General features: G+C 29.9%; 1 protein-coding gene and 2 long non-coding RNA genes across 4 annotated transcripts in view; 2 read left to right on the forward strand and 1 right to left on the reverse strand.

The window, feature by feature from the left end:
* LOC139086634 (uncharacterized) overlaps positions 1–15,132 on the forward strand; it is a 207,015-nt gene extending 191,883 nt beyond the window's left edge. The window contains exon 5 of the long non-coding RNA XR_011544048.1: positions 11,731–15,132. This is a non-coding gene — a long non-coding RNA (uncharacterized lncRNA). The remainder of the gene's footprint in view (positions 1–11,730) is intronic.
* On the reverse strand, positions 14,299–16,685 carry LOC139086636 (uncharacterized). Its single transcript, XR_011544051.1, has 4 exons — positions 16,642–16,685; positions 15,719–15,926; positions 15,298–15,377; positions 14,299–14,639 (listed from the first exon to the last, which is right to left on the reverse strand). It is a non-coding gene; the product is annotated as an uncharacterized lncRNA (long non-coding RNA).
* A 601-nt stretch (positions 16,686–17,286) lies between these two features.
* The window catches only part of LOC139086102 (homeobox protein abdominal-A homolog), a 37,719-nt gene continuing 34,304 nt past the window's right edge, over positions 17,287–20,701 (forward strand). Inside the window, exons 1-2 of one of the 2 annotated variants that reach the window (XM_070634421.1) lie at positions 17,287–18,028; positions 20,002–20,293. In XM_070634421.1, coding sequence (XP_070490522.1) covers positions 20,007–20,293 — 287 coding nt within the window. In that variant the 5' untranslated portion in view covers positions 17,287–18,028; positions 20,002–20,006. The remainder of the gene's footprint in view (positions 18,029–20,001; positions 20,294–20,701) is intronic. The other variant, XM_070634423.1, reaches the window with a different exon arrangement.

Here is a 20,701-nt window from a genome sequence, read left to right on the forward strand (position 1 = left end):
ACACCTCAATGTCTCTTCTCTAGGAACAAAAATTGTTAAAAAAAAACCATGAAAAAAATGTCATTTACGTAATGGTTTATAGACACACTAAAAATTACCCTTTTTTACAATCCTTTATTTTTGTTCAGCAAAAAATTATTCAAGGTCAATGTTGCGCAATTCTTCTTTTGTGTCATGTTCCATGGGTGATGCACACAGAAAGAAATATCGATTCAGGTCTGATGATCAATAAAACAATAAAAATAAAAATTCTTTTAAAAAAAAAGGAAAAGAAAATGAGAAAATAAATGTGAATTGCTCATTACATAGTATGTGCATGCACATATCTCTCTGTCTTCATCTGTCATGTTGCAGTTCTGAGACCGGAGAAATGAAAATGTGTTTGACTTTATGGCTTAACAAATTTGTTTTCAAAACTCTTTCGATAAATTGTGAAATGAAATGTGAAAAAAAAGAGTTTTTTTCTTCTTTTTCTGTTGAAGACCAGGAAGTAAACAGTTCTCTGTGATGAATTTATGACTTGAATTTTTTCTGATGTTTGACACTACAAACAGAGTTGAAGTTGCTATGGTTCATTATGGCTTGGTATGATTTATATTTGGGTATTTTGAGAAGATGTGCATTTGTTGAGTTTTTGATTAAGAATTTTGAGATTCAGGGATAATATGTGATGGAATTAGAAGTGATTTGAGTGTGGAATTTGATTGTTAAGGATGATTAGGAGCTGATTTTATGGAACAAATGGAGAAATTGTGAGAAATCTTTGTAAATTTGCCAAATTAACTTAGAATTTATAAGAATATATTTAGAGCATTTTGATCGATGTTAGAATAGAAAGCAAGTACTTAAATAGTTAAATTTGTAGGAACAGAGCGAGATTTAAGGAATTGTTGTCAAATGCAAGTCTAGTCCGTGTCTCTGACTCCGAATTTTCGGAGCATGCATATTCAAATTAAAATCTAAAAAAATCGACCAAATTTGTCAAAAAACTTCAAAAGACACCCTATCAAGCCCATACCATGCTCTCGAGAGATTGCTTATCCTAAATACACTAGATGATCGTGCTCATGAGCCTAACTCGCAGCTTACACAGCTCTTAATCGGATATAATCTGCCTGCTAGGGACTAACTCTAAAATTCTCAAAACCCTTCAAAATTCACTTCCTAATACCCACCAAAAAATACCCAAAATCCTCCCAAAACTCTCAGTATTTAATTAAAAATTACTTTAAAAACCTCATCCTCATCTCGCAACCCACTCCCCATCAAATTCACAAATTCATTACCCAACAGCACAATTATCCAAGTAATTAAAATGAAATTTAATCCATAAATTTATTGACTTGATGAAAGGAGATGTTGATTATACCCGAATGTAAAAAAAATATATAAAATATATTTTTAATTAAATAATTTTCATCAGCTACAACATTTGGGCTGAAAAATTTTCAACTGAAATTTATGAGGAAATTATGTTGAGACGTGCTTTTAACATTTATTTTTTGGAATGTGATGCTTTCTACTAATTAAAGTATAGTTGATGAATCAATTATTGTTTGAAATTTGGAAATATGGGAATAAAATATGATCAAAAATAACATTTGGTGATGGGTTAGTTCGGGGGTTATGGGATGGGTTGATGATTTGGGATTTTGTGAGGTATATGCTGAATTTTTTAATTTATTCGTGAATTTTTGAAGCTACTAGAGCTTGTATGTAGTCAAAATGACTTATTTAACTGAAATTCGACTAAATCCGACTCAATTCCTAGCTCTGACACAACCAGGAACAAGAAACACCAAAAATCAACAAATCATTCAGGTCACATCACACCCAAACTCACCCACGATAGGATTGGCTCATCCACAGACCCACCATTAACGCGTATAGTCACATACGCCATGTTTATACACAAAAAAGTTCATCAGTTTATCGCATCAATTTACCTTAAATTATTAATCCAATTCCATCATAAATAATGAAGCACTCAACAGCTTTAGATGAATACAGATAGTCAATTTCGGGCCTTTTTTTCTCATTAATTGCCAAACTGCGACTATATATAACAGCTCATTTGATGAGAAGCCACTCATGATTATGCCATATGCATATATAATTTATCTAGCTGCTTGTTGAAACAGACACAAAAAAAGAGTTTTTTGCTTTATTTCCTCATTCATTGGAACACAATGGCATACTTACTTGCTACTTCCTTAACTGACACACTCACTCCTTTTTTTCGCATCACTGTGTCACAGCCAGAACATATGTAATGTATGGCATACAGTAGGAAATAAAAAAAATATTTTGACACATGCTTGAAATAGAAAATTTTAAAAAAATTACAAAATGACTTTATAGACCTTAAAATAGTCACTAAGGTTTAAATTGTCGTGTGTGAAATTTTAAAATGAGTTAAAAATTCAAAAATAAGTGCCTGATATGGCGATTTTGAATAGCAAAATTATTAACTTAAGTGTTGATTTGATGGGCAATCTAATAAATTGAGGCAAATTATTTGTTTCGGTGATGTCAAGTTTAAGGTTATCGCGGGATTTTTGAGTCAGATGAGATTGTTGACTTTAGTTTTTTTTTGTAGAATTTTTTTGGATTTTAAAATGGTCTTTTTAAATTTAAATTGAGCGGAGTTCTTTGAAAATAATCTAATATACATGATTAGGTTGTAAGTTATGAGTTAGAATAATTTTGGAAGTAACTTAAATACGTGCGGGGTTTATGACACTGGAGAGTGATAAGGTTAATTTTGGAATTTTATTTTGAAAAATGAAGATTTTTTTCTTCGTTTTTATCAATATTTAATAGTTTTTAAAAATAAAATATTGAAATTTAAATTTTCTTAATTTTGAATTTTGAAATTTTTAAAATTTAAAAGCTTTAAAATTGTTTTTTTTTTTTTTTAAATTCGATGCTTTAAAATTGACAATTTTTACGATTTGAATGTTTTGAAGTTTGAATTTTAAAAAATTTGAATTTTTTTCAATTTCAAGTTACCAAAATTGAAACTTTTTAAAATTTGAACATTTCAAAATTGAATTTTTTTAAAATTTGAATGGTTCAAAATTGAAATGTTTTAAAATTTAAATGCTTCTAAATTGAAATTTTATAACATTAAAATGCTTCAAAGTTTAATTCTTTTGAAATTTAAATATATTTAAATTTATATCTTTTAAAATTTAAATCTTTTAAAATTTTGAATACTTTAAAATTGAATTTTTTAAAATTTGAATGCTTCATAATTTGAATTTTTTAAAATTTGAATACTTCAAAATTTAAATTTTTAAATTTTTTAAATTTTGAATGATTGAAAATTTTTAAACTTTAAATTTAAATGACTAGAAATTTTTAAAATTCGAATGAATTTAGATTTCTTGAACTTTAAAGATATTTAAAAATTTTATTGAATCTAAATTTGTTTAAGTTTTGTCAAGTTAAAATTTTATTTCAATTTAAAATATTTCAAAGATTTTATTTAAATTTGGAACTTAAAAAATTATCAAAATTCTAAATTGTTTTTAGATATTTAAAATATCTAATCAAAAAATTATGCAAAATAATCAAATCCAAAAATTAATATTCATCCTAATCCAGTCTCTATCCACTCAAGTCCATGTCTTCCATAAAATCATGCAAAAATTAAAATTTGTTAAAAAGTCATCGAACTGGACACGTTGAATGAATTAAAAAATCATATTAAATTTCCTAAAATAAAGAAAAATGTCCATAAAATGTCTACATAAACCTCCTGACCAGCTAAGCCAAAAATATCAATATTTCTTCCTCGTTCCTGTAAATTAATAAAATTCCAAGCTTGAATTGACCAAACAACATTTATATCATTTAAAACGACAAAATAAAGAGCCCGTAAAAAATTGAAATTCATTTACAATTTGAGCATTAAGTGCAGTCACTAAAGTCTCATATTTATTGCATTGTATTAAATTAAGAAATTTCAATTAGATGAAAAAAACTTAAAAGGTTTGTCTGCTTTGTTCCTCGTGCATTTAAATGATAAAAACATTTTCAAAAAAAAAAAATATCTCGATTGAATTTTTAAGTTAAAATTAAGTTTTGTCGACCACACGAAATATAAAATAAAATTCATAATTAGTGCATTTTCTGCTTGCATGCGACATGGTCCCAGACTGGAATAAGTTTCAATATTTATAACTGAAGTGAACCTTGAATCTTAAACTTTAGATTTAAGCCAAAAATTAATATTTAAATCAATTTTTTTTGTTTTTGTTTAATAATTTATGATTTTTATGATAAGATATGAGGCAGAATTCTCAATTTTTAAGACATTAATTTAGTAGCTAAAAATACAAAAGTCACATGCAAGACAGAGACAGCACATGACAATTGTCTCTATCTTTTCAATAGACTTTTTTTGTTATGCTTGTTAGAGAAACACAAAAATAAAAATGGAAATTAAGGAAGCCATACTTTCTCTCACCATTTCTCCATTTTTGCGCTATTCTCTCTCAACAGAAATAACAACAAAAATTTCTCTCATTTTTTTGTTCACTTCTTTCTCTCTCGCACATGTCACATCGTCATCATCATCGACAGTAGAATGAAATCTTCTGCTTAGAGAATAGATATTTTTTGGTTCGTCGCATGAGCATGGGTGCAATTGTGCTATTTAGATTATGAAAACGTTTTTTAAATGATTCAAAAGTTTTCCTGTCCTTGGATGGGTTTTGTGTCGGGTTTTGTGAATTTTAATAGATTTAAGGTTAAGTTTTGAAGATGGTTAGGGATTTAGGTTTTAAAAATTCGGGAATAGTGCATTTATATTGTCAATTTGCTAAATAGCCCTAGCAGACAGTGAAGATACTCATTTAATTGAGCCTACTCATGAATATATCCAGTCAATATAGCTGAGCATGCTCAATTTTGTGAGTAACATTCATGGGTTTTGCCACTTGTCATTTCAGGCTTAAGATCCAGTTTTTGTGACTTTTAATTGACTGCTTTTCAGTTTTTAAAGATGTTTAGAATCTTAAGAAACTGAATTCTTTTAATATTGTGAGTCATATTGACAGTTGTCTTTGTAATCAATGAAAGATCAGCTTATGGTAGGAATTGCACCCAATTACTGCAATCATGTTCCTATGTGGAGCTTAGGTTACAACAGAAGGCTTTCCGAATTGAACCCAATGTCATTTAAGAATTAATTGTCGTCAATTTGCTGTCTAAGCACTGAAGAGTGGTCTACATCAAATTTACATCAGAATTTGTCTCGAAATCGCAGATTTTGGCTGTATCTTTTGGTTTGTCTAATGCTACAGGCCTGTAAATCTGGAGTGTCTTTAGTGTACTATATGCCTAAAGAGCAAAGAGTCGGGATGTAGCCATAAAGGGCCATTACCCTAGTGTCCTAATGTGCACAGTCCCTTTTTAGAATTGAAAATCCGTTTATTTTGTAAAGTTTCTGGCATTGAGCGTAGAAATAGCAAAAAAATCGTCCAGGATACGGCAAGATTTTGACTGTGTATATGGGAGCCCCATATCACTAACTCCGACCAAAAGATAGATCCACACTAGTTTAAAACCAGAATAATGCTTGAAATTCTGACAAAATTCACTCAATATCCCCAACAGCAAAATTCTTCCTACTTCCCAAAGTCTCAACTCCCCAAAATACAACATCAGAACCTAGCAAATTACTCAAAAGAAGAAGGAAAGAGCTGCGACAAAGCAATGTGAGAATGCAATAAAAATGTCTGGAGTTGAGTTTTGTTATTATGTGTAGCATATAGTTTCACTGGGATTTCATGTACACAATATATCGGTATTTTGTCACATTTAAGCTTAGAATGCGCTCATGACTATCACAAAACCTCACACATTTTAGTCCTCGCACAATCAGGTTGTGTTATCATTTAAATGCATTGCAGATATCAAATGAGAAAAAATAACTATTCATGATAACTTGTGAAACGTGACAGAAATTTTTGTCTATACTTATGCTTGTAATCTTTGCTGACATGCTATTATTTAAGTTGAGAAAATGTTCTGGAATGGTAGATAATGTGGCAATTTATACCTACATTGTTGTGCATTTTATTATTAAATTTTTTCTTTATTTCTTCTTCTACTTTAAAAATTTTAATTAAATTAACATCAACATCGTAAATTTTACCTTTATGGATCCTCCCTACTCTTTGCTATAAGCATGTGGATGTTTAGAAAATATTCCACTTTTTTTTATCTCTTTACATCATTTAATTTATTAATTATGAGAATGTCATCTCCCTTTTTTTATCCATTTTTGTGGTTAGCTTTAACTACTTATATGGATATGTATGTAGGATCTGATGGGGGTCAATGCAATGGCTTCATATAAATTACATTCACATGTGATATAATTTTGAGCATTTTGTTTGTAGATTTTATTAGGAAAGCCGAAAAGAGATTGAAGTGCCGAGTGGTTATTGGGGTTGTGATGGCTGTCGATTGGTTGCTTGATATTAATTAGGGATTTTTAGTCAATTTTTAAGATTTTTTGGATTTTTTTGCAATTTTTCTGATTTTAATCAGAGTGAAACAAATGAAGAAGTCTTAATCACAGAGTTTATAAGGTGTCGCTCGGGTCGTATGGATTTTTTGATCAATTTTAACATTTTTTGAAATTATTTGTAATTTTTCTGATTTTAATCTGAGCAATACAAATGAAGAAGGCTCTTCTACGGAGCTTATAAGGTGCTGCTCGGGTCGTATGGCTTTTTGGATCAATTTTAAACAATTTTTGCGATTTTTTGCAATTTTTCTGTTATTAATCCGAGCAGTTCAAATGAAGAAGGCTCCTCTACAGAGCTTATAAGGCTACGCTGTGTCGCTCGGGGCGTATGGGCTTTTTGATTAATTTTAATAATTTTTGGATTTTTTTGCAATTTTTCTGATTTTGCAAAATTTTAAAAAGTTTTGAAATATTCCAAATATTCCTCACATAATCTAGAACCTTAGGATCAAGCACTAGGCCATGAACCAAATCCAGCTAACTCCTCTAACACCCAAAATCCACATCTATCACTCGGGCACATATTCTGAATATATAAACTCTGTTTCTTCACAAAAATTCATTTTTCTTTTCTTTTCTCTCTGAAATCTCAGAATTTATTTTAATGTGATGGCTTGTATGTTATGAATACATTCCGCATTTGTGATAGCCTTTTAACATTTTTTGTCTGCTTAAATATTTTATTTCGTTCATTAATTAGTTGAAAATAAATATGAATTGAATTTATCCTTTCGTCTCAAATTTCTTGTTAGATTCTCAACAATTTAAGTTGAATAATTCGATTTTTTGGGCGGAATTTGATGCTTTGTGAATGTAGCTATTTTAATGGATGAGAAATGAAATATTTTATTGAATTTTTGGAGGGAATTTTGTCGACTTTTTGAGTTCAATTTTTGAACATGATAAATTTAGCTTCAGGAGACTCATTAGCATAAATAAGTCAATATTCTCAACATATCTACATGATATACAGTAATATCCAGCATAAAGGCCAATCCATTCCTATATTCTCATTCAAATCTAACAAATCAAGCGCCAAATCCATTAAAATTGTCAAAAAATTGTAAAAAATATTCAACATATGTAATCTACATTAACAGCTATACTTGTGAACTTGAACTTATCAATTTAAACTTTCATTTTTCAACACTTTCTCACATTTTTTGCAAATGTGTTGAGAAAAATAATTTTCATTTTTAATTCCTTTGTAAAGTTTTATAATTAAATCTTTTTTTATTTCTTCGTTTAACGCGATTTTTCAACCTTTTTTTAATGTGAAACTTATAAATACATAAAACATTTTAATGTGCTTCATTAAATCATTATAATTTATTGTGTCGCATGAGACTTTTTTTTTTTGCTCTCTGTTTATAGCAAGTTTAAAGGCATATTAAGTTTATAATCTGATTGTTTTTAAATCGAGGATTTTTGGTTTAATTAGGTAGTTTGAATTTAAATTTTTGAGGAGTATTGAATTTCTTGTAGGAGCATTTGGAGAATTTGAAGTACAGGAAGTCCATTTTATTCTTGAAGATATGCAAAGACAAGCATATTTCCCATCAGATGCGCTTAAAAGTCCATTTGGTCCGTTTTTCATGGCAGACTGTGCTGATCACTTATTCACATAAACTGCACTTGATTCTGGCTCTATAGCTGACTTACTTAATGTAACTATGCTAATATGTGGAATCTTGGCTGGATTTAAATGCTTTCCATCTGATTCTGTTGCTGTTTATGCCACCCAGTTTGTACAAAATCTTAATCCACATGTTCAGCTGACATTCGAATGTCAGAATGGATTCTTACATTACTGTTCTGTTCCATGTAGCTTTTGGAGCAAAAGTGTGTATTTTTCCTTGCGGATCTCAACCAAGGGTGGTGTGGCAACCTTGTGTTTCTGTCTCAGCATTGACATTCTCTATAGTTGATGCCCGATAGTGAATTGGGTACAAGCTTTGTGAAGTGGCCAGTAACAGAGTCAGATGGAAGACCTTTTGTAATAACTTAGGCTCCAAGTCGGAGCATGGTTCCAGTAAGTAAGTAAGTAAGTAAGTGAATTTGGTGTCATTCCTTTGTGTGCATTAAACCTCATGCTTTAGAACTTGAAATTCTTCAATACTGGACAAGGATCATTGACTAGATTTCTTAATTCTTGGATGAATCTCTGCAAACTATCAAATTTAATATTAAACCACCCAGAACTCTCAATATTTCCACATAAATCCATTCAATCCTTACCTCATAAGTTCACAACATTCCAAAAATTAATTCCGCTATTAAAAAAATTTACTAATTTAAAATAAAAAAATCTGTTCTACATTTTTATTACCACAATGTGCATGTGCCTTTATACACAACATTAAGTAAAGGTTAAAAGGCTGAAAGCATAAAAATTTGTTTCAACAGTAAACTTCATTTATCTAACTGTACATTCTCATGTACAAAATGTTATTATTATTGTTATGGCTCTATTTTAATTTCACAAAATAAGGCACAAAATAAAACAAAACAAAAAAAATATTTTGTGGAAGTGAAGAATTAATAAAAATTAATAAAAAGTCACGAGGTTGATTACTGTTGATGAAAATAAAATATAAAAATTCAGCGCCATGTCATTCATACTTAGTAATCAAGTTAATGATAACATTAATAATAACAATAATCGTCATCGTATTTTATTTAATAATCACATGTGTTAAAAATATCAGAATTGAGTCGCTCCTCTTTTTTATTCTTATTTCTGATGTGTTTTCTCGTTTCGATGTCTATCAATTGCCATTTGCCTTTTTTATGCTTCGATGGGAATCAATTTATTGCCATTAAAATAAGTAGTCACATGTAGTGTCTGTATTTAGGTTGAGTTTATTTTTTTTGGGGAAGTATTGATTAATTAGAGTTTGAGGAAGTGAGCTGTTGACTTAATTTTGTCTTGGTGGATGATGCTTGGGTTAAGGATCGACATGTTCTTGAGAACTTGAGCATGATATCTCTAACTAGGTTTTTTAGACTTAAAGACATCAATTTTGATTAAATTTAGCCTCAATTGCTGGCCAGAAATAAGAATTTCAAGGTAGCTGGCTTTACTAGATTGGTTAATTTGTCTAGTTGTATATCTGGTGGTATAGTGTTTGAAATTGGCAGAATCAAGCCAGAGATAGAGCTTTTAAGACCTCACTCAGAAAACACTGACTAGAATCCAAAGATGAGAATTTAAAAGCAGAATTAAGCCAGCGATAGAGCACTTTAGACCCCACTAAGAAGTTACTGACTAGAATTCAAAGATGGATCAAACTATATTATGCAATCATATTAATTAAACATTCTAGATCAACTGAATCATTCAATAGTGATGATACTTCAATTAATTCTCACTATAATACATATTATCTTTCGCTTTGTAAGCTAAAAATAGGACAATGCATCATTGTAATGAAGTATTTATAGCAGTAAATTACAAATTCTTCACTTAATGTGATTAACTTCTAGGAAAATGTGATGCATTATCTTATACTGCAGTGAATGCATTTTTTGATGATAAATACAATACCACATTATTGTTCAAAATTTTAATGAATAATTCTGAATAAGTCAGAAATTTACAAATGAACAATCTAATTGAAATTATGCTAAATATAGTTATCAACATAACTTGCATTATCTATGTTAAATGTATTATGTATAGTTGCATGCATAACTTATTCCCAAAAGGCGAAGTTAACTCCGCAAAATCCAGTCCTTCTTTAGAATTACGTCAACCTGGGGCTATACTTAGTCTGGTCTCATCAATTATGGAGCTCTATGAGGTCAGTGGCTATATCATATCTAAGGCAACATCAGCCTTGGAAATACACTAGGCCGAGGATGCATCTGACCTGGGATACATCAGAAGTACAGCCAAAAGTCTGCTTTTTGATATTTTTATATCAAAAACCCTGATAAATGAAAGATTGTTGTCCAAATATGGATAGGATTGTAAACCTTATGTCTTTCTTGGCTACATTGTTGGCCTATGACTAGCTTAAGCTTTGGGTTGGACTAGGTCAAATTCTGGTCTCATGGTATAGTCATGCAAGCCTAAGGACAATGTTTTCCAAAACTTCCACATCGTGTACCTTTACTGCTAACTTGTCTCTTACAAAATTGAAGCACATCTACCTCTTTCAACTTGTTACAAACATTGTTCGCAGAATTCTGCAACTATAAAGCATAAAATTCGTAAAAACAAGAGTAATAGAACAATCTTCCTCGAACATATGACACCAATCAGTTCAATTACCCACAAGAAAATGCGTTTCCTTCCTCAATCCATCCAGAAAAACACAAACAAATTTTCAAAAAACTATTATTTAACTATAAAAATGCTATAAAAAAGTCTTTTAAAGGGTTAAAGTACTACTCATAGTTATAAATTATCATAGAATAGTCAAAAGCATAGCAAGTGCAATGAGGCAATGAGTAAGAGTAAGTGAGAGAGACATTTTGATTTTTTATACTGTAATAAATTTGATAAATGACTATGCTTTTTAATCTCCCCACAAAACGCCGACAATTCTTTGATGTTTCATGATTTGTGGCTCTTTTTTTCTCATTCTTGTTGCCTTACTTTATGCTATTATTATTATTGTTTCACTCGAGACTTGATGTTGTGTATATTTTTTGTTTCGTTCCTTCTTCTTTGCTTTTTATGACGAGCCATCGTTGTGGGTATTTTATTGCTCATGAAAAAATAAACTTTTTATAGATTCTTAACACAGTTTTTTTTAACATTTTATTTTATAAACAATAACAACTCACTAAATAAAGTTTAGATACTTTTTTGTGGATATTCACACATCATTTGATTGCAGTAGCAATTTTCCTTATTTTTGGGGGTCTAAACCTCAAAATCCCTAAATCCTCACTTTTAAAAAATTCTAAAATTTTTATCAGTTGAAAAATTTAAAAAAATTTCAAAAATTGCCAATTTTTTCACTTACAGATGGCATTACTGTCTGATGCTAATGTCCTTACAACATCCCTACCTAACACACAAAAAAAAATCTTTACTTTCACACTTTCTTTTATGCGGAAATGTGAAATGTTTGGATGATTCCCTTCCCCTACTAGTCATATTGTATAACTTCACAGATTCTATTTGGATTCTAACTGAACTCACAAATTTTTCTCTTTTTCTTGTTTCGTTTCAGGGATAACAATTTTGGATTATTTTTTTTTATCATAGTGTGTAGATGAATTTGATGAATTGGTATGTAGACAAATGATGTATGATAAAATTATTTTGAGTACTCAGACGAATTTGAAGGGTAACATTTCATCTGAATGATTGTCTAAATAGTTATTATGGTATGAAAAGTTTTTGTGGAACTGAAGAGATTGAATATTATTTTTGTATGAATGAGATTTGAGTACGGTACTCTGATTTTGTATGTAAATTGATGAATTATTGCACTTTTTGGCTTATTGGGTAAGTTAGAGTCGAGTTATTGAATTATACAGAAGTTATCTCTAAGAGCATGTCCTTGAGAGCTTGCTCATCTTAAATATACTAGATAAGCATGCTTATGAGTGTTGCTTGCAGTTTACTCTGCTCTTGAGAGCACGCTCTTCGCTTGCTAGGGTATAAACTAGGTTTTACATCAGTGAAAGGCAACTGGTGTGAAGAGGCACACCTGTATGCAGCCAAAAAGTTTTGGGAATGCTGTAAATCATATGCCGATTGAAGTTTCAATCGATGCTAACCACCAGCGTGTGCCGTGAAAAATTAAAGGTTGCCAATCTCGGTTCTACACTATCCTTAAGGTTTGGACCATAATATGACCTTAAAGTCCCGACTCTATTTACAGTTCTGGTACAATTTTAGCCTTTTTGCGTCCAAACTGTTCGGAGTCCTGTCTACATTGTCTTAGAATCCACAAAATTCAATTAAACTTCTCATCAATGTACCAATTTTTTAAAACTATCCAATAAATCATCAGCAACCTCAAACTACAGACTATTCAGTGTGCAATATACTTCAATAAATAATCCATGAGGAAGCTTCATATGACAAAATCCTCCAAGTGACTCCATATGACAGAATAGCAATAAAATCTTCCTTGCAACTATGCAAAAAACTGCAATAAAATTGAATATTAATAAATAAAAAAATTCAAATTGACAATTTTTAAAATAAAATGTCAATAAAAAGTTGTCAACTTCTGCCTGACACTTAAAATTCCCAGAACTACCTCGTCAAATTACTAAGTATTCCTATAGAACATTCAATACCCATTAAGTAAATTTTTTTACATCAAAAATCATTATATTGCTAATTCATAAGTCATAAAATCATGCTCGTGAATATAAGCAGCATTACACACTCGCTTAGACTTTTCCTCTATAAAATAAAAAAGCTGTGGAGAAATCGTAAACGAATCTCTTTTATTATAATGTTAATGTTAAGTATATAATTTTGAATAATTATTATTTTTTTACTGCACAACAAATTTTTTAAATCATAAATACAATTAGAGTGAGTCGGGGGTGTGACACTAGGATTGGATAGGGCATTCCTGATGCGTCTAACTAGTTTGCTGCAGAGTATAGCTTGTGGAGTGTTGATTTAGACTTAAGGATCGGAAAAGTAGTGGTTAGAGTGTCAGCCAGTCGATTTCAACAAACTCAGGCTAGGTCCTTGCGAAAGTATATTCGAATTTTGTACTTTTTCGCTGTTCTTGCTCCACAACTTCGTTCGTATGACAAGCGAAACACACAAAATGTGGTTGATTACACTGTATTGACTTACATAGGGTTATCTACATGTTCAAAGTAGCTGGCCATAGTGATTTAAAGACTAATTGAGTAAAAGCGTTTCTAACTAATTATTCGCATAAATTGACGAATGAGCCTCTTACCTGTACATCTAGCGTTGCAAAACCTAGTATTGAAGTCCCAGCGTTGTACAACAAGTGTTGCTAAACTAAAGTTGCACAAATAGTGTTGCACAGCCAGTTTTGGACAACTAGTGTGGTCAACCAAGTGTTTTACAACGAATGTTGCACAACGAATGTTTTGTTGCTAGTGCGGCATAACTAGTGTAGTCCAAATTATGTTGCACAGCTAGCGTGGCAGACCTACACAACTAATGTGGTATACTTAATTCTTTGCAACTCATGTTGCGCCACAAATGCTTCGCAAGTAGTGTGGCGAATCTAGTGTACGTTATACAACGAGTTTTTCGCAACTAGTGTGACAAATCTGGTCTTGTTAAATTTATGTTGCACAATGAGTGTTTCACGACTAATGTGGCAAACCTAGTGCTGTAAAACTAATGTTTGGCATCGAGTGTTGTCTATCAATTGTGGCGATGCTGTTGTTTTACAACCTATGTTGCACAAAGCATTCACAATTGATGCAACTGATGTTTCCTAACTAATAAGTCAAAAGTTCGTCCAATCCTTGATCAAATTCCCATTTATTACTTCACTAAAACTTCCTCTAAATCTTATAATTACCCAAGAGGTAAAAGAGTTAAGCATTTTATATATTTTTTTTCGCAGACTAAATAAAAAGTAAGTAAAAATACATTTTTTTTCTCTCTTCACTTTGTGTGCGAGTACTTTCCACAAGATTAATTTTTATTTTTATGAATGTACTTCTCATCGTGCTATATATATTATTTTTTTTTGAAGTATATATTTTATTATGAATGAAACGATTTGTTTAGAGATCATTCTTATGAACGTAAATTTCATCATTGCAGTTTAATGTTAGGGTTTTTGAAAGACATTGCATGCCTTATTTTTATGTTATGACTCGGTTATATTGTGTGACAAGGAGTGGAAGGTCATCGGGCTGTCAATATTGTGATGATTGAAACTGTTTAATATATCTGTGAATTGATCGACTAAACTGCTGGTTTTCCTCAATTCTCTTAACTGTTCCTTATAGCAGTTCCTCAGTTTTGCAGCTCATAAAAGAATAAAAAACTTTTTTGTTTTTTTGCTGTGTTCCATCCAGAACCCGTTTCGGTTAAGATTGTGTGAGTGTAAAGCACTTCCTTCCAGAGCATGTACCAGAGTACGCGCGCATTGTGTGTGAGTGAGATAGAGCGAGACTGAATGAAGGAAAAAAAAGGTGAAAAAATAAAAATGAAATAAAAAATTATGTTTATGTTTTATATTACGGCAATGAAAGAGATAGAAATTTTATAACATATAAATGTTGTTCAATCTCACTAAAAATTGTTATGCAAGTTTAATATGTATGCTGATAGAGAGAGAATGATAATCATCATGTCTGGCTGTATGTGAGTGAGTGAGATGACTATATGAATATTTATTTTTTACGATATATAAATGTGTGAAGAAATGAAGTAAAGTGAAATGGATTCAGGAAATATGGGAATGTTTTTTACGATGTATTTGTATGAATGAAAATGAAAGAGTAGAGAGCATAAAATGTCTTTACATGACTATTTTTGCTATATTTCTCATATATATGTTTTTAAGTATTCAAGCAAATAGTTTTATGATGTGCAATCACTATTATTAATTATATTATGCTGATTAATTGAATATTACATAAAAATTTATGTTCAAAATGATAAAGTTGTTCCTGCAAAAAATTATGTATAATTTTTTTTTTACTGATTTTTACATAAAAAACCAATGTAATTGTAAAACAAGTACCGAAAAAAAAGAAATGAATAAAAAATTTTATTTTTATCAACATTGACTGTTTATGGCTCATTTTGATTATTTCAATGACAATACCTTTCTTTATCCTTGCTGGAAATTTTCTTTTTTTGCTTTCTGGGGTTTGTTTGCTTATGATGTTTAGTAAATAAAAGTGACTGTAAAAAAAAGAAATTTGTTGTATTTTTGAAAATCCTTACTAAAATTCTGTAAATGGTATGAGCATGTGTAGCTCCAAATCTAATTGGATATTGTATGGAAAAGTCAATTTGCGTTGACTCAACTCCATGCAAAATTTGAGTCGATTTTGAGCTCTGCTTATGAGTATAATAATGAAATTAACTAGGATTTCGTGAGCTGGTTATCTATATTCACAGATAGGCTTATTTAAAATTAATTGTCTGTATCAATTAGAGGTTTGTGTCGTTTTATTTTCATTTATTGGAAGCTATGGGAAGGTTTTTCAAAATTTCCAATCCACATTTATTATGCAACTTACCTGAAGCTTGTTTAGACACTCAAATGTGTCACGAAGCATAGTTTGAGAAACACTGAATAAGGGGGTTTCCAGAAATATTTAAAGGTGCTAACTAGTCTTGCAATTGTAGAAGAAGGTCTTGGGCTGTGTTTCATGATAATTGATCCGCATTGATGCTAGAAAATTGAAGACTAGGACCACTCAAATTGAAATTGAGGCCTTCAGAACCCTTTAACTACACACTTAAATTAAAATATTGCATAGCTTTACTTTAGAGGGTTCAATGGCATAACAATAGCTTTTTCCATCTTGGGTTAAGGATAAAATTGAGCATTGAATAGAATATTGTACGCATTCATATGAGATAACTAGTTATAGCCCCTAACAGAGGAAGAGCTCTGATTATATTGTTTCATAATAATTAAGCTTCATATTGAATGCTTAGGTACTCCATCCTAGCGCTCGGTAGGATCATGATCCTTGGGTCAGGTTGTAGTAAAGATACTAGATCTAGAGCTTAGTAAATCCCCCTAAATGGCGAAAAAAGTATTTTTATAAACTAGGTGACAGTAGGAACCAGTAACAGACTCAGATGGAAAGCATTTGTTGTCCCCATAGGACCATGATTACAGTAAGGAAGTAAGTAAATCCCTCTAAATATTAAGCAACATCCCTGAATGTCTCCATGACTCCATGAAAGCAACCAAATACCATTCAAAAGTCCCAACACCAAAATGCGTAACATCATAAGTGAACAACACCATTCATACAGCAAATATTTCGCGTCGCGCGGCATTTTTATTTAACAATAACAATAGCAATATGTAGCATCAAAGCAGTAATAATAATATTAAAAACCGTATGTGATATAAATTGATTTGACGCTCAATGGTTCCTTATTGTTACATTCAATTGACTGATAAGACAAAAAAGAAAGAAACTACCTTTTGGGTATAAAGCAGTAAGAAGGTACTTTTGGCAATTCCGCGCGCGAGAGAACGAGAGTACGATATAAATGAAGAACAAGCTACAAATACAATTGAGAAATTTGAAAAAATAGACTTAAAGCTGTATGAGTGAAGAAAGACAGAAAGTAAGTCGTCGCGCAAGTAAAAAATCATTTCCAATGCCATCTCACTCATCCATAACAACAGCATTTATCTCACTCAATCACATGTAAAATGATTTTATGTGGAAGCGAGATAAATGTAATGGAATTCATATAAGAGTTTTTATCATCATACAGAAAAAAAAAATTGTTGTATGTAATAAAAAATACTATATAGACGTACTATTATTTTTTTGTTGATATAAAAATATTATTCTTCTTATTTGTTTTGTGTACACAACACACATTATCATACAATTTTTCTGTTCCTTTTGCGAGGTTCTTTTTTTTTTTATTCTTGACTGGCTTTGGCATTTCATACATTTACGTAAAGTAGCAGCGTAGCGACTCTCTTTCTCTTACACTCTCGAATAAAAGTAAAGCTAAAGGAAAAAAAAAATATCAATATAAAATATATATATATATATATACATTTCGCCTTTTGCTGCATGGTATAATAATATTGTGTGTTATGATCGTATCATAAACGAACTACTTGTCATAACGCTAACATCTATTCGGACTAATAAATACGTATTTTTTATATTTAAAAGAGCAAAAAAAAAAGTATTCTTATTATATAGCAGTAATTTTTATTATGTTAAAATTACCAATTTTTTTTCATCGTTTCGTATGAATAAAAAAAAGTGAAAAGTAAAGAAATATTTGGTCTATTTTATTATCCGAGTGTCATCCGGTAAATGAGCGATGAATTTTCGAGTGCCGCGGCATAAATAAATAAAAATAAAAATTGCATGTGATAAAAATAAAAAAAAATTAAAAAAAAGTGCAAAATAATAAATATATCAAAAATTAATTCAGTACGTAATTTTGTCGTCGAACAATAAAACAAGACATTATATACAATAAAAATAGCAAGTACATATATACATAACATAAAAGATAATAATAGAAAAGGTAGTAAAAAAGGAAATTTTTATGTTTGCATCATAAGAAGGACTTTTTTTTTGAAAAGAAAGGATTGACCACAAGGACGAAACAACTGCAAAACAGAAAATAAAAAAATAGAAAGTTGCAATGAAATAAAAAAAAAATTAAAAAAATTGCAAGTGAAAGTTACGCAAAAAATTCAACTCTTTTTTAAAATAAACACATTTTTTTGTCACACAGTGCAGTATAAAGAATAAGAAAAAAGATATTTTTAGTGTGTGAGGAGCAAGCTGAAAAAAAGAAAATAAAATTTGTGACATTCATCTGATAAAGTAAGTAGACTGAATTTTTTTATGATTTTTTATATGTTTTTATGGAGGGCTTTTGGAAGGATTTTAAAATGGAACTTTTTCTCGGCGGTTTTTTAAGATTTTTAATGATTATCGCGGCTAAAAGTTCTAATTATAGCGCCTTATAGTGAAAGAACTAAGATGAGTTGAGTGAGAAATTGCTAAGATTTTACAACTTTGTGGTTTGATTGATGTGGTTTAATAATTTTAAATTTAATTAATTGCAAAGTTTATTAAGAATTTCTTGAAAATGAGCTTTTCTAAACACAGCTGGTTGATTGATTGATTAGATCGATGGATTTAATCATTTTCTAAAGTTGATTAAGTTGAAAAATTGATGACAAAGTTTAAGTTGAGTCCTGAAAATTGAAATAAAGCTTAAGATTTTGTGAATCTGAAAATTAATATCAAAAATGTTAATATTATCATATTTCTGAGTGTATACACTTTATCTATTTAGCTACATCCTTAAGCGTAAAGTTAAGTAATTGTAGTTAGGGATAAGTTGAGCTTAATGCGAAGATTCTAAAGACTAACGAGTGGACAGGTTTTGATTTGACTATTAATAATTCTAGATTTAAGGACATCAATTCTCGCTACTAAAACATTAGTCGTTCTTGGAAATGAATATATAACCAGTTTAAAATTAATATGGCGCCGGCTTTCTTTAATATTTCACATTTATGTTTCTGTTCACTTGATGATTTTTAGAAATGTCAGTCTTAACAAGATTGGTTGATATTAATAAAATATAACTTCTCCGATTAAAAATTCAAAAACTTTTTCGTAGTATAAAAAGTTGAAGATAATAGAATATTTTCAATATTGTATACACTTAAAATGTGATTCAATAATTATGTTTTAAAATTTTGATCGATATTTATGAAAAATATTTGCATTTTAAAATAAAAATTCTTATGAATCAAGTCTAAGCCTTAAAAACAGAAAACAATTGAAAAATTAATTGTTAGATATAAAATTAATTTTTTATGCGTTAATAATTAATAATGTTCTGTAAATTAGAATTGCATTATTAATTGAATCTGTTGAAGTTAGCTTAAGTTTATCTGAATGTTAAGAATGATAAAAAAATTTAAGCATCTAACTATAGTTATCTTAAATCAAGTTTTGTTTCCTGAGATTCCTTTTTAAGTTGCACTTGCTTTTAATTAGTTTTCATAAATTTCCTATTATTTTATAATTTTAAAAATAGTTTAAAAGGTTCATTTTAATCTAAAATTATGTCACAAGTTCAAATTAATTCTTATTTGAATAACTTACAATTGAAGAAAAATGTAAACTAATAACTTACATGATATAAGTGGAAGCTCTCAGCTCAACAAAGTTATTTTCAAGATTCTGCTTATATTCGCTTAATTTTAATTTCTTTAATTAAAACAATAAGAAATTCTAAACAAGCATCACAATTGATTAGGTAATTCCATGTTTTGTTTACAATCTGAAAAATGCTTAGAAGTTTAAAAATAAATTAAAAAAAGTTGTCAATCTAAAATATGCAATAATAGCAGCCATTGAAATTAAATAAATGAAGTGATAATCGTTCAAAAACATTAATTTTTTTCACTAAATAAAAAGTCGAGTTTATTTTAAAAATCTGATGATTAAAAAGTGTAAACAAAAATTGAGAGTGAATCAACAATCAACCATAACTGACGGCGTTATAGCTGAATTCAAATCAATCAAGCAAATCTTCCATTCCATTTTAAAATAATTCCAAAAGCCAAAACTGCCTGCAAAAAAATAAATTGTAATATTACACATATAATTAACCGATACTAATTGTGGCACATTGAAGAACTAACCAAAAATTATTATATATTTTCCTCATATTCCCCTTTTTCTCAGCCTCATTCTCACTAAAACAATAATTAATAAAATAATAAAAATAATAAAAAAAATGTCTAACGTGGCAATGTCATCCAAATTCATAATAGATAGTATGTTACCGAAATATGCAAGTCAATTTCAACCATTTCTGAATTCCCATCTGTCAAGTAATAGTAATAATAATAGTAATAATAATCAAACATCAAATTCAAATCAAAATTCAAATTCAACAGTGTCACAAACCCCTAATAATTCCGAAGGTAGTCCATTAACTGGTAGTGAAGAAGGTAGTTCACCACCATCTAGTAAAATGTATCCATTTGTATCAAATCATCCATCGTCACACGCGAGTTATCCAACGATGCCTGGATTTTCCGGCTTAGATGATAAATCATGCGGGTAATGCAAAACATTTTGACTAAAATTTTTTTTTTTAATATTTTTCATTAATGCACAAAAGTTTTGACCTACTTTTGAGTGTTTTGTACGAAAAAATGGTGTTATCTTTGACTTTTTTTTCTGGTGGTATAACTAACTGCCGTCGGAAACTTTTTTCTCAATTGCATGACGAAAGTATTTCCGTTTCGCTACCATGTGTACGTATAAATGTGCCAATCCATGAGCTCTGTACGTATCAAAAAAAATGTACTTACCTTCCGAATAAAATAATAAAAAATAATAAATAAGAAGTAAGCCTTTCTCTATAATAAGCTGACAAAATAGCTATCTATACCTTTATATTCAAGAATATTTGTGCTGCTTAGCAGAGTGAGCTGAAAATTTTGTTCATAAATTATGGTTATAATG

Source organism: Chironomus tepperi, unplaced genomic scaffold (genome assembly GCF_022539635.2).
Source record: "Chironomus tepperi strain 1889 unplaced genomic scaffold, CSIRO-AGI_Ctep_v1 contig_85, whole genome shotgun sequence".
Lineage (NCBI taxonomy): Eukaryota > Metazoa > Arthropoda > Insecta > Diptera > Chironomidae > Chironomus > Chironomus tepperi.